Source organism: Macrobrachium rosenbergii, chromosome 13, assembly GCF_040412425.1.
Source record: "Macrobrachium rosenbergii isolate ZJJX-2024 chromosome 13, ASM4041242v1, whole genome shotgun sequence".
Lineage (NCBI taxonomy): Eukaryota > Metazoa > Arthropoda > Malacostraca > Decapoda > Palaemonidae > Macrobrachium > Macrobrachium rosenbergii.
In genome coordinates, this window is record NC_089753.1 from 7,803,364 (window position 1) to 7,817,379 (window position 14,016).

At 41.3% G+C, this 14,016-nt stretch overlaps 1 protein-coding gene across 10 annotated transcripts in view; it reads left to right on the plus strand.

The window, feature by feature from the left end:
* Positions 1–14,016, plus strand: part of CYLD (ubiquitin carboxyl-terminal hydrolase CYLD) — a 187,976-nt gene that overhangs the window by 3,840 nt on the left and 170,120 nt on the right. For 3 of the 10 annotated variants that reach the window (XR_010854997.1, XM_067114153.1, XM_067114157.1), the window contains exons 2-5: positions 1,480–1,513; positions 2,753–2,822; positions 3,265–3,407; positions 12,060–12,254. Coding sequence is in view for 9 of the 10 variants with exons in the window: in XM_067114153.1 (XP_066970254.1) it covers positions 2,780–2,822; positions 3,265–3,407; positions 12,060–12,254 (381 nt within the window). In the remaining variant the exon portion in view is untranslated. Of the gene's footprint in view, positions 1–1,479; positions 1,518–2,752; positions 2,823–3,264; positions 3,408–12,059; positions 12,255–14,016 lie in introns of all 10 variants that reach the window. The other 7 variants (XM_067114158.1, XM_067114155.1, XM_067114161.1 and 4 more) reach the window with 5 other exon arrangements.

Genomic DNA, 14,016 nt, shown 5'->3' on the forward strand with positions numbered 1-14,016 from the left:
GTGAGAAGCTTGTGGTTCAGTGTGGGACCAGGAATGAGCAAGGGAGCAGAGGGCTGGCAAGACACCTTCTTTGCCCAAAGAAGGTGCAACTCATGCCCTAGGGGATCTGATGGGATTTGGAACCCCTGCAGGCAGAGCTGGAGTAGTACTTCTGAGGGATCATTTTGCTCATCTGTGAACAGAATAACCTTGGAGAGTGGCCTTGGTTTCATACCTGCCAAGAGTCCTGACCTGCTGATTAGAGAGTTCCCTTTTCTTCAGCAGATCAAGCAAAAGGAGGATGCATAGGCTATTCTGCTACAATTGGATACATCAGCCAACTTTGGAAGGTTTTTCATTCTTTGCCTCAGAGATGAATGTCTTGGAGTTATCTCCATGGCTTCTCTCGAAACCATCTTGTGTCTTGACCTGTCCTAAACATGTTGACAGACTTTGCTGTGACAAGCTTCTCATCTTGGAAAAAGGCTTTGCTTTTGAGGTTTTTGGTGTCCGGAAGTAAGGTCCTTACCTTCCTGACACACCAGAGTGCTAACCAATGGGCAAACCTGGTCTTTTGAAGAGAGACATAATTTTTCTCTCTTCTTCAGACTGGTTTCACATGAGGGTAACCTCTCGCTTAGGAACAGTCCCATTGTTGGGCTCATCACTTCCCTTTCCAAAGAGTAGCATGGAGGCAGCAGTTAAGCTGAGGATATTGGATTCCTCCCTTATCAGTCATGCTGCATTGAAACTTTTGGGTTTGAAAGCAACTGCTGCTAAACCTGCAGGTTCAGCAAAGCCTTTGACATCCCAGTTAATGAAGAAACCTCCTATTCTGCAACCCAGACAGGCAGGAAGTCTTCCCAGCACTTTTATTCTCGCCCCTTGGCTCATTGAGGTCATGTGGCTGGAGCAGGGAGCAAAGTCTTGGGTTGTATCAGTTCTTTGTAATGGATTCAGGTTTCTGTTCAAGGATGTTCATCCTCCTCTTTTGGTTAAACCAAACAGGTTCCAGTTTCACAGTCCAGATTCACAGATGTTTCTGGCCATGTCAGCAGAGGTGGCAGTGATGGTGGAGAAAGGGTCCAAGGAAGTCAAAAAGCACTAGTTTCTTGGTTTTTACAGTCACCTCTTCCTTTTGGACCTCTGTGATCAAACTATCTCCTCTGAATGAGTACAGTATGTTGCAGACTTGGTTCAAGGTGGAAACAAACTGTCGGTCCTGGAGTCCATCAGAGAGGGGGACATCATGCTTTTGAAAGGTCTGAAGGAAGCTTACTTTCAAGTACCCATTCATCAGAGCTCTCAGAAGTACCTGCACTTTGTCTGCATGAAAATTCCAGAGTTCACTACAGTGAAACCTGTCATGTCAATCATTAAGCTTATGCTGAAGCTCAACAGAGGCAGATAGATTCTCATTTAGCTACATGTTACTGTGCTATGAATAATTTACCTTTACATGCTCTGTGTACTCACATAGATCTCTTGTACTTGTTTCAGATCTTTTTGTGGGGGTGAACCATTTCAACGAATAGTGAGTAAGGCAGTGATCCTTGTGGGACATTGTATGATGTATTTTATCTTTCAAATTGTGTTGAGTACTAACAAATTAACATTAAACTCAAGTTGTTAATATCCTGCCGTATAAACAGCACAATAGCACTTGAAGTTGATTGGGACTGTGCTATTCACATTCAATCAGGCAATACTAAATTGTTTCAGCCTCATATATTTGATGTATTCATATGTTAAGAATGCTTTAAAATAGGTTGTCAGTATTTTATACATTAAAACACAAATACTATAGGATCCTTTAAAGTTTTTGTGTAGTGTTAAGGTTATACCATGTAAAGTTTGAGAAATTCTTGAAATTTGATTTTGGATTTTTTAGTATAAATATAGGAAACTTTTTCATTAGCTTTTTACCATGCTCGTTAAGAATGTGAACATATATTGAATGAAAATCCTATATTAATGATCATGATTTGTGTGAAAGGCACATGACAGAAAGACTGGTAATTTGATAAATTAGCAGGCACCTGGGTCTTATTGTAAACCTTGTCTGTCTGTTTTATGAATCAAGTTGTAGCCTTTTATCAGTTTTTTTTAACTTAGTGTACAGTACTGTTCATGGTTATGAATGCAAATGCATTACTGTAGGTAAGTGGCTCAGTATAGCTGAAGGCATACTATTTAACTTTGTTATACACTGACAGCTAAGGTTGAATGATTTAACATGACAGTACTTGCCTTATTGTATGTGGATAGAATAATCCAGGCATAGTGAATGGCTTGTATTATCAGAGTGAGACATTTAAATCTTTGACATGGATGAGTCACTGTTGTGAAAATGCATGTTTATTTTTCATGATACATTAAGAATACATCTTTTGTAATTGACCTCATATGTTAGCATCTTGTTTTTAAGCATTGCTAATGCAGGTTATTGCCAAAACTAAAGCTTCGGAAGCTTTAGTTCCATTCACTAAGAGTCTTTAGTCAGTTTACCATTGTATTTGTCAGGCAGTTGCCTTTGTGTTATGATCGGATCTAGAAGCTCCTCATACATTGGTATTTGCCATAGGTCCTTGTGACCATGTGGAGGAATTCCGTGTGAATTGTAAAGTAAAGCAAATATGGGCTAAATATATGAGGTTGATGGCATTCCTTTAATACCCAGTGTTATTCTACTCACAGAAAATGAGTAGATAAGGAAAAGAAGTGGGTTTAGGTAAATGCAATTGATTCCATATGTATATTGCCTGACTTTCAGACATATGTAAGACACCCAGACAAAACCATGGAAGGTAGTCGACGCAAGAGTCACTCCAGTGGAGCTAAAGGTAGGTATAGACATACTTTTTATTCTGAGTGACTTATGACCAAATAAAGTACTGTGCATTATTTACTCCTCAGTCAAATACTTTATTTCTTTATATAAAACACCCTGACAAGGTTGCCTTGTTTAATCATGCTTGTTTATTTCATGTCCAAGAAGCTTTTGACTTACAATAAATAGTGTCTGTTGCACAAACAGTTAAGACAGACTATCTTTGTAGTGAAATCTCTTGCTCTCTTTTTTTATTTTACTGCATATGAAGACTGTTGAAAATGTGTGTCTAGGCAGGAGCACAGCTCACAGTGTGTAATGGAAGATAAGTACTGTATGTGAATTAATATAAGTAATAAAGGTTCTCAAGCTTCAGGTGAACAACAGATTAGTCAATCCATAGTATACTGAGCTCATTCATTTCCTTTCCTCCTCCTGTTATTTGATTATCTCAGTTACTAGTGAGGAGTGCGGTGTTAGCGTTGGTGATCGTGTAGTTTGGTTAAGTGAAGAATACCCAGAACTTGGTTGGGTACGCTGGACTGGAAAACTCTCAGGCCCTGGGGATCCTTCAGGCTGGATGGTTGGCGTTGAATTTGTGAGTTTAAAGAGTTTTACCATTATTTATAGTTAATTTTCCACAAATGTTATTAATTGCATATAGAAAAATTCAGATTTAGTTTAGATTGTGTATTTTATAAGGTATAGTCACTGTGACACTCAGTTGTAGATTCTTTATAGAAACTGTATACTTTACTGTAGTTGAAAAAAGGTTTTGAATAGATAAAAGGATTTTGCAGTTAGTAAATTGCCACCATAGTACTTTTAACACTTACTTCAGTAGCTCCTGAATTTGTAGATAACTAATATGAAATTTAATCTTCAGTAGACTGAGGCTTTAATTTGCTTTTTAGAATACACTAGAATTATATTTCTATCATAAGTTTTACATTTTTATTGACAATTTATTGCACACTTTTGGACTAGTTTCACATATAAGTACAATGGGGATACAGTAATTGGGTTAAACATTACTTACTCCATTAACCTTTATCGTGGAAATGGATATGAAACATAACACAAAATTAATAATCTATGCCTAGAAAATGTTGACAATTGTATGATTGTGTGTTGGATTTATTATATTTAATTACATATTGATCAGAAGCATTATTTATGTAGTATTGATAAACATGTTTGAATTATGACCAAAGTGCCATGTGCAGTAGTTGCTACCATTGTTGATAGTTCTGTTGGGAAATGACTGTTGTAGTCTCAACAAGCCCCCACCCCTGAAAGGGAGTACCTTATGTAATGTATTGTATAGAATACTAAAGGTTTGTTACAGTGTTCATTTGATGCTCAGCTGCATTGCTTTTCCTTTTATTTTCATCCATTCATTTTGTTTTCTTCGCATCTGGCTATCAAGCTTTACCTTACTTCACTTTAGTTTCCATTCCTCATTTAGGCAAAAGAAATCGCACAGTCAGCCTGTGATAATATAGAAATGTGATGAGGTGCTGTGGGTACCTCATTTTAAAATAAAAAATTACAATTCTGACTACAGTACAGTATTGCCATTAATTCTTCCCTTTTTCATTCTTAGATTTATGACTGCCCTTTTTGATATCCCATATTCTTCCCTTCTTCTGTTTTGTTTTTTCATGTCTGAGCTAGATAAGGGCACTGAATCGCCTGTCCTTTTATCTTTTGCATAGGAAAAATATATAAATAAGCACATAGTACAATATTATTATTTATATTGCCAAGTTTCCTCAGCTGTTGTGTGGTACTATAACAGACACCATTCTTCCCCGGGAAGCCTGTTCATCACAGAACTTGATCAAGTCATCCATGCTTAAAAGTAGATTGATGTGGACCATGACCTTGCATTAAGTTTTTGAGTAGTCCATGTTATGGGAAGGAACTCCAGAAGGAACTCCACAAATCAAGTGGCATGAACATTTTTTACAGAGTTTTCCACTGACATCTCTGTTGACAGATCCATCAGCAAGGATGTAGAAAGCATAATTTTCATGTTTTACGATGCTAGTCTGATATCAAATGTCTAAAGTGAAAGATGTCTATCATGGTTGGGGTGTGGGTTGCTTTGCTTTGTCTTTTCATATAAGCAACTAACCAAGTAATTACATAGCTACAGTTTCTAACTCATGCAGCAGCCTTTATTTAAAAAATTGCAGCAGCACTTCGATAGTTTAGTTGTAGGTGACAAGCCCCGCCCACCAACGGGAGCACTGGAAACGACTTAGTAGAAAACCTCATTCTGTTTCTGCCGACTCTCAAGTAAACATCAGGGGTTTGCATCAGCTTTGTTCATTGGTTTTCAGTTGAATAACTGGATTTCGGTGAAGTATTATCGCTTATTTTGAGTAGCCTTCAAGTTTTGATAGCTTTCAGGATCCGTTTTCTAGTTTTTGTTATTCTGTCTGATTCAAGTTCATCTAGTTTTCGCTATTGTAGCAAAGGTTGCAAAAACAGATTGATCAGATCTTCATATGAATCTTATACAGTATAATTGCAAGTAAGTGTAGGGTGCAGTAATGTAGTAAGGAGAGAACTTGTGTTGAATATAGTGATTGCCTGAGCACCCAGCACCAAGTGAGCTCAAGTGGAGGATACTTAAATCGTACCTAGAGAAGTTAGTGATGGAAAGAAGAATTCAGCCTCTAGCGCTGAGAAAAGTACTTCTCTTAGCCTAAAATAGGTTAGAAGATAACCCAGCAATTCCTTCTTCCCCCCTTCCTGCTTTTTCTCCTGCTACTAGCCTTCCTACTTTTAATCCACCTACTCCTGCGCCTGGCTCCCTTGCTTTAGACCCTTGCCATTGCCAGTCTCAAGTCTAGGTTTAACAAGAATTTAACCTAGTAGTGAATACAGTGAAATGGACTAGGTGGCTACTCATCCTGTCGGTTCTCCTAGACCAAGGTCCCTGTCATACTCTTGAGAAAAGATGTACCGAAAGTCCAAATGGAGGCTGAGGGGGTTGGCCCATGGGTAGTTTCCCCTTCAGTCGAACTGTTGCTCATTCCCAGGTATTGGCAGACAGCCATTGGAAAGGCGTCTTGTCAGGAGAAAGTGTTATGCAAGTGGAGGAGGTGGCTTCTTGTTCTGCCGGTTCTCGTAGACGAAGGTCTCTGTCCTGCTCCACTAAACCTGGGAGAAGACATGCCGGAAGTCCAAGGGAGGCCGATGGGGTTTGTCCATGGGTTGCTGCCCCCTCAGTCGAACCTGTTGCATGTATATCCCAGGTTGTGACAGACAGCTGCTGGAAAGGCATCTTGGATGTGCACCAGTTGTCATCCGACTCTCAAGACTCCAGCCTGGACTTGGATGCGCCGCAAGCACTTTAGATTTGTCTTGTCCATTGAAGAGGCACTCAGGTGATGCTGGCCACTCTTTCCCGCTGCCCAGTTAGCGGTTTAAGGAGCAGGGCACAATCCTCAACCTTCCTGCAGCACATGGGACAATCCAGAGTATTTCTCTCCTGTGCGTACTTCTGTTGGGCGCCAGTATTTGGCTCCTAAGTGCCCGACGATCCCTCTTCGGTGCCTGTTGTCTTGGTTCAAGCACCCACCTCTTCACAAGCGCCCAATGCCAGGTCCTGAGCCCCCACTGCCAGTTTCTGAGTGCCTGGCACCAGCTCCCGAGTGCCCGGCGCCAGTTTCCAAGCCCCGGCGCCTGCTTCCGAGGACCTGACGCCAGCTCCCAAGCGCCCGGCACCAACTCTTCAATATCAGTCTCTTTCTCAGATTGCCAAGCGCCCGTTTCCAATCATGGGTCTCTCAGCATATGCAGTTCTCCTTCAATATTTGTGGGCAAGCTTTCCTACCCTTTTTAGGCTCCAGCTAGCCCTGGTCTCGCCTACCTCGACCTTCCTTTTGAGGAGCCATCCTGATGACAGACCTAGGCACCCCACAATGGTGTTTTCCTTGTCTTCTAGGAAGGCACTCGAGATTGAAGTTTGGTGCTAAGAGGGAGCAAGGTAAGGGTTCCTTTGTCTTTCCTCCCTCGCACTTATCCGTAGGAGATTTCTTTCCTTTGCCACTGGGGAAGCTCCTTCTTCCTGATGCTCGGCATTTTCTTTGGCAAAAATTATGTTTTTCGTTGGCAGAACTTGACCTCCTTGTCAAAAACCACTGAGTTGTTCGAAGCTTTCAGTTTCCTGGACTGGATGGTGAGAGCCCTAGCCAGGAAGACTGAAGATTGCAATGATTTAGTTGGAGACTTCACCTTGGACTGGCTAGGAGTCCTTTCTCATGCAGACAATACCATCAGGGATGGCTCTCTTGAACTTGTGACTTTTCTCTTATGGGGGTTTTGAAGAAAGATTTTTGGTGCTCCCATTCTGCTATAGGAGTCACTCAGGCACAGAAGTCAGACTTCCAATAGAAGTCGACTTAAGATCTTTCGCCGCATTCTTCTAAACGCCCCAAGGATTCGTCCACGTGCGCTCCTAAGACAGTCTCTCCTCTCCAACAGCATCCCTTTTGTGGGAGTAAACCCAAGTCCAGTCTAGGACCTGCTCCAGTGTCCACTTCTCAGCCAGAACTATCAAGAGGAGCTCAAGTCCTTGCCCAAGAAATGAGGAAGAAGTCTTCCATGCACAAGTGGGAGCCAGTCATCTCGAGTTTTGGGAGAAGTGGAGTATCAGAGGGTCAAAACAGTGGATTGACAAGGTTCTGAGGGAGGGCTTCTTCATTCTGTTCATAGAGAGCCCCCCTTTAGTCCCTTCTCCCATTGTTTTGACAGCCTACTCAAGAGGCTTGGGAAAACATTCAGACCTTTTGGAGGAGGTCTCCTCTCTCCTTCGAAAGAGAGTCATAGAAGTTGAGGACATAAACTCAGAGGGCTTCTACTACTATCTGTTTGTGGTTCCCAGTTCATTGGGGTTTGGAGACCAGTCTGCAATGTAAGTGCCCTCAATCTCTTTGTCCGGCAGACAAGTTCAGAAGGACCAGTCAGTCCTTTCATCCATTCACCAGGGCAATTGGATGATAACCTTGGTTTTGCAGGACGCATGCTTCCACTTCCCCATCCATCCAGACTCCAGGAAGTATCTAAGGTTTGTCTTCCAGGACGCTTTCTCAGGCGCCCCATGTCAGCGTCTATACACCTGTCTCTCTCGGAGCACCCAGAGCCAGATAAATCTTCCAATTTCGGGCTCTTTGCTTCAGCCCCTCTCCGGCACCTCAAGTGTTCACTCGAGTCCTCGCTCCTCTAGCAAAATAACTTCATTTAATAGGCATACTGTAAACGTCAGTCTATACTGGACGACTTGCCTCTTCGATCCCCTTTGAGGGGAAAGTGCACAAAGCACTTAAACATATCCTCTCTCAGGAACTGGGAAGTATCATCTACCTTCAGAAATCCCAGTTGGCCCCGTCACAGGAGTTCCTCTATTTGGGGATGAGTCTCAACTCTCTGTCATCCATCAAGATGTTTGTCTGTTAGGAAAACTTCTCAGGAGAGTTTTGCAATTCTTCCTCAAGGCCACTGGGACAGGGAAACAGAGCTGGACACTTACATGCTTCCCATAAACCCAGAGATCAAGTCGGACTGGCATGGTGGTGGTCCGAATGTAGACTTTTGGAAGGAAAGCCCTTCATCCTCTGAGCCCAGTCCTAGACTTCTACTCAGACTCCTCGGTTCTAGGGCGAGGAGTCCTCTTGGGGAACCACGAAGTTTCTAGGACGTGGCCGCATGAAGAACGGAACCTTCACATCAGTGTCAGAGAGCTGAAAGCAATTCACTTGGGACTTCAATGCTTGTCGACCCTAGTTCACAACAATACCACAGCCCTAACTTACATACGAAAGCGAGGCGGCTCAGACAAGAGACCTTCCACTGTGGACAGATCAAATCGAGTGAGTCTAGGGCAACTAAATATTCTGGCAGACGAACTGAGCTGGCGAAAAGTAGGTCCTTCCCACCTAGTGAACCTTGGATCCCCTGGTCTATCGGACTCTACGATACTATTCTCAGGCCCTGGACCCTCTAGCCATATTGCAAGGTTGGTCCCACTTGGACCACTATGCCTTTCCACCCTTCAACATGGTCAGGGAAGTGCAGAACAAGTCTTGGGCTCATCACAACGTTATGATGACTCTCATAGCCCCGTACTGGCCCATGAAAGAATGGTTCCAGGACCTGCTGTGGTTGTGGGTGGACTTTCTGAGACTCCTTTCCCTAAAAACCATGTCTACTCAGACTGCCTCACTTTAAGAGATACCAAAGGGATGTCTGCTCTTGCCCTGACAGGCTTCAGGCTGTCCAGAAGCTTGTCAGAATGTAAGGGTTTTCAAGATGCACTGCAGAGGCTGTTGCAAGATGCAGGCGTCGATTCCCTAGCTGCATCTTCCAGGCAAAGTGGGCGATTTTCCAAAGCTGATGTCTCATGCAGTGTCAAATTCAGATTTTTGAGACCGAGGAGATCTAGAATCTCTCATCCTCCACCAGTATCGAGCTGTGTGTAGCTCAGTGTTTAAACACGGGTCTTGAATGTTGCATCAATCCCAGATCTTAATGACCACGTCACGTCCTTTGATACATATAAACAAAGAAAGGAAGATCCAGTCTCCTGGAGCCTGGACGTAGTGTTGAGGTGGCTGACAGGTCCCTCTTTTGAACCCCTTCATTCCTCTTCTTCAGAGAAATCTTACTCGGAAGTCTCACTTCCTCGTGGCCTTGGCTACTGCTAACATATTAGCATGTTCCAAGCCATCGATAAAGGGTAGGTTTTTCCACAAGGAGATGCAGTTTGCTACTTTACCCTTGGATTTATAGCCAAGAACAAGGACCTTCAAGCCCTAGCCCCGTTCTTTCTCCATTAAGACCTTAACGGGTACCTTGGCTCTGAGGAAGAAGAGAGATTTCTTTGTCCTGCTAGGGCTTTAAGGTATTACCCGAGCAGGACCGAGAAGATCAGAGGACCATCCAGTAACCTCTGGTGCTCTGTCAAGAACCTATCTCATCCTCTGACTAAGAACGCATTGTCCTTCTTCATCAAAAACTTAATTTCTGAGGTGCACTCTCAGATTCAGGAGGACATTTTGCCTACTTTTAAGGTGAAAGCTCATGACATCAGGGCAGTCTCTACCTTATTAGCTTCCAAGTACATATGTACCTCACTTCCATTCTGTAGTCGGCCTACTGGAAGTGCGAACTGATCTTCACGTCTCACTATTTGAAAGAATATGAAACAGAGTTTGAAAATTGTAGTACCAGGGTGCCATTATCAGTAGTTGGCATGGTATTAGGGGAGGAAGCATAGGAATGTCTCTTTTTCTCCTACTGTCTCTTCGTCTGGAAGTAGGGTGTCAAATTTTTGGGAGCCATGGGGTACAGTGTACCTGGAGTACCTACCAGTCTCAGTGGATGGTTTGTGGTGTTTTCATGGTAGGTGAAAGCGTGTTCTGGTTGTTTTATTCTGTTACTGTGCCAGGGCAAGGGCACCTTTTGTAAGCTTTGTTAGCCATCAGACATATCCTTCACTGCAAAGCTCCCACCTAAGTAGAGGCGCTCCATAGCTACACTGCCACGCCACTACAGGTTAAGATGAACACCAACCAGAGGCAGTATTTACCTGCAGTAGCTCTCTTACCAGGTAAGGAAATGACAAGCCTTGTTTCAATGCTAGCAACTTTTCTGTTTCAAAGTCATTACCATAACTTAATGTTCTGGAGTAGAATATGCCCATGTATCCCACCCCTATCAATGTGGGATTCAGTTATGTAATTACTTGGTGAGTTACTTATATGAAAGTGTTATTTTCGTAATAAAATTGTTTCATATATATATGCTTACCAAGTAATTACAGATTCGGAGCCCTCCCTCTTCCCCTCTCATGGACATAAGGGCACAAACAGAATTAGGTTTTCTGCTAAGTCGTTTCCAGTACTCCCATTGGTGGGCGGGGCTTGTCGCCTACGCTAAACTATCAAAGGACTACTGTGATTTTTTTAATAAAGGGTGCTGCGCAAGTTAGAAACTATAGCTATTTAATTACTTGGTAAGTATGTATGAAACTTAATTTTATTATGAAAATAACATTTTTACACGCTTTCTTGCAATTTTGTTAAGATATCTTAGTTTTGGTTATGGCAGAGGATATAAGTATCATACGCAGTGTTTGCAGTTATATACTCAAGAATTTTAATGGTTATGCATGATAGTTGCAAGACTATCTTGTGTAGTTCATTGCCCCTTGTACATTAATGTTTGGTTTATGAGTAACAGAAAGTGGGTTAGTTTGCTAGAAGGGTGTTCTCCATAGAGACAGTCAGTGAAAGCCATTACACCTCTGACTACTAAATGGTAACTTTGGTTCAGTGAACAGCTTTATTAAGTCTTTATTGAGTCTTTAAAAATTAAAACTGATGCATTGGAAAACATTCAAGGCATGTAATTGACGTTAACTGATGTACCAAAAAGAAGACTTCTAAAGCAGTGCAGGCAATCATTGCCATTGAGGACATGACAAAAATAATCTTATTTGAATTAAAAAATTGAAGTATGCTTTACGTACAGTATACAATATTTATGTTTATGTGGAATGGTGCTCTGATTTTACTAGTCATTTCTTCTTACTGAATAGGTACTTGTAAATCTTTCTTATTGTTTTTAGTAGAAAATAAACTTGAAGATATTTGCATTATTCTTTTGTGACTCATTTCTAGGTAGTTGCTCTTTCTTAACCAACATATGATTTTAAAAAATCTCAGCTTTTTAGTACCTGCACTGTGCTTTAGAGAATTTTGTTTGCAGACTTTTAGGTGTGATTCATATTATAATGAGACAAATGAGTGATGTTCAGAGTTTTTATGGACTGAAGAAAGTCAGTCCGTTAGTGGAACTAAAACAAAATGGAACAATGCATAAAAAGATTTTGTTGTATGGAAACCTTGTCCATACATTTATCATAAGTTTTAGGAGTTTTTTGAAATATGGTCTTTTAATAATTTTATAATTGTCATAGTTTTAGGTGTTCTTAAAAGATTAGCAGGTGCACTTATTAGGGTTAGTTAGGTAGGAAGAAAAGAATATGTTTTAGAATATTTTCTTTTTCTACAGGTAGCAGTATTAGAATGATGTATTTTTATAAAAATACAAGTGACCACACAAATTTTCTCACCTTTCTGCAAATGTTTCTGACTTCCAGATTTCCAAGTTTCATGAATAACTTTGTATTAATGATTCATCTTAGTTCATGACCTAAACAACCACATTCCAGGATAATCCTGTAGGTAGTGACAATCACAGGGTAAACAGTCGTCTGTTGTTTGAAGCTAAGATGAGTCATGCATCATTGCTGCCCGTGACCAGCCTTATGAAAGCAGAAGATTTCCTAGGGTCAGATGCTCTAAATTCAGAGCAGCATGGTGGACCTAACTCTGGTGGGAAAAAACAAGCACACCTTACATCCAAGGTAATGTAGACTTTTGTTTACTTCTGAAGAAAGTAGCAATTTCTGTTTATTTTCTTTTAGATATTTCTTTTATATAATTAGTGAGACTGGTATGAATGACCCTTTGGTTTTGCGCAGCATGATGTAGTGCTTGATTAGTATGGTTTTTAAGAATTTCTAAAACCTACTAATTTTTTGTTAATTCTGCTTAATGTGTGAGAGGAATTTTATCAGTAGTAAAATTGTCAAATTTGACAACACTCAATAACATGCATCCTTCATACAAAGATCATGTTGTGATGTTTTGATTGAATATAGAAAAGTTCTACTGTGCTAGTGGAAGTTTATTGGTTTTGAATCTTTGGAACATTTCAATAACCTTTGCAAAGTATATATTAAGAATTTCAAATTATGTCTACCAAATCTACACATCAAGAAATTCTGTAAAAGTGCACAGTAGTCTGTTTACCACAAACAAATTACTTTTATATTAGCCTTGATGGTGTTGTATGCAAACACCAGACACTCCCTAAGCAGGAAAAGAACAGCTACTCCAGGTAGAGTATCACATGCATGAGTCTCCCCAGGTCTTTGGTAGTTAGCTGCCACATTATAAGTGTGCTTGAGAATAAGCTCACAGCATTATCTCAGAAACTACTCCAGTGACAGGACACAGTTGGGTGGTCACCCGGGCAGAAGAACCTTTTTATCAGAATCTTGCAGATTGCCCTCAACATTGCCATATGGGAAGGAGGAACACCAAGACCACAGCCAACCTTCTTACCCTCTCTCTCACCAAGACTCCAGCCTGGGTGGAACCATCTTCACCTTCATTAAGCAAGACTTCATCTCTTCATCACCATGAGATGCCAAGGAGGACCAAAAGGATTTGGGATCCCTCTCCCAACGTAGCCAAAGAATAAGCCCTTGATTTTTTCTGTATACAAGAATAAGGAGTGTACCCAGGTAGCCAAAAGAGTCCACTTTGATGGTGAGCTTGAATAGGTACATCTATTGGAGGGCCCTGGATACAGTTGGATAAAGTTTTTTATAGATGAAACCTTCTGAATTTGTGGTTTCTTCTCCAGCAAAAGGTACTAGAGGCCAAGAAAAGTCATTCAGCAGCAAAACCTAATATGGAGTCAAAGCCAGGGGAGGGTTCCTTTGACTTGGGTCTCCTGACAATGAATGCAACTGCTGAGATTTTTACCCATGTTAAGGAGCAGCTTACTGGAGAATCATCAAGTAAACCAAGTATGATCCCTGAAGCCTGCCTCTTACCCCCAATAACAGAGGCTCTCACCAGGTCAACATCATCTTCCTGAATCTCTATTTGAGTTTCCTTTACAGCAGCTGAAATTGATATGATCAAAAGGTTTGTAGCAAGTTCTTACTGATGTCAAACTTTCAAGAGTGGGTCTGGGGAGTGACTAGTCCATGCTTGGCAGGGGACCTCAAGCCTTTGAACCTTAAGAAATCATGTAGTGGCTTTCTTAGAAAGGGTTTGTCTCAATTTGAGGGATGACTTTATAGTTTGCTAGATAATGTGGTGCTGTAAAAGATACTTTTCTTAACTTCTTGAACTAGCCTTCAACCTCAGACTTTGAGGATTTAAGAGCAACTGATATAGACCCTCACCTTCTGCCATCTGACTTTCCTCAACCATGCCTTGAAGTTTGATTTTACCTCCACTTGTGCTGCTTTGTATAACCATGGGATATACATTCCCTCATGCCAACTATTCCAAACTTAATGAGGAATAGACAGGTCTAGTTCTTTTCAC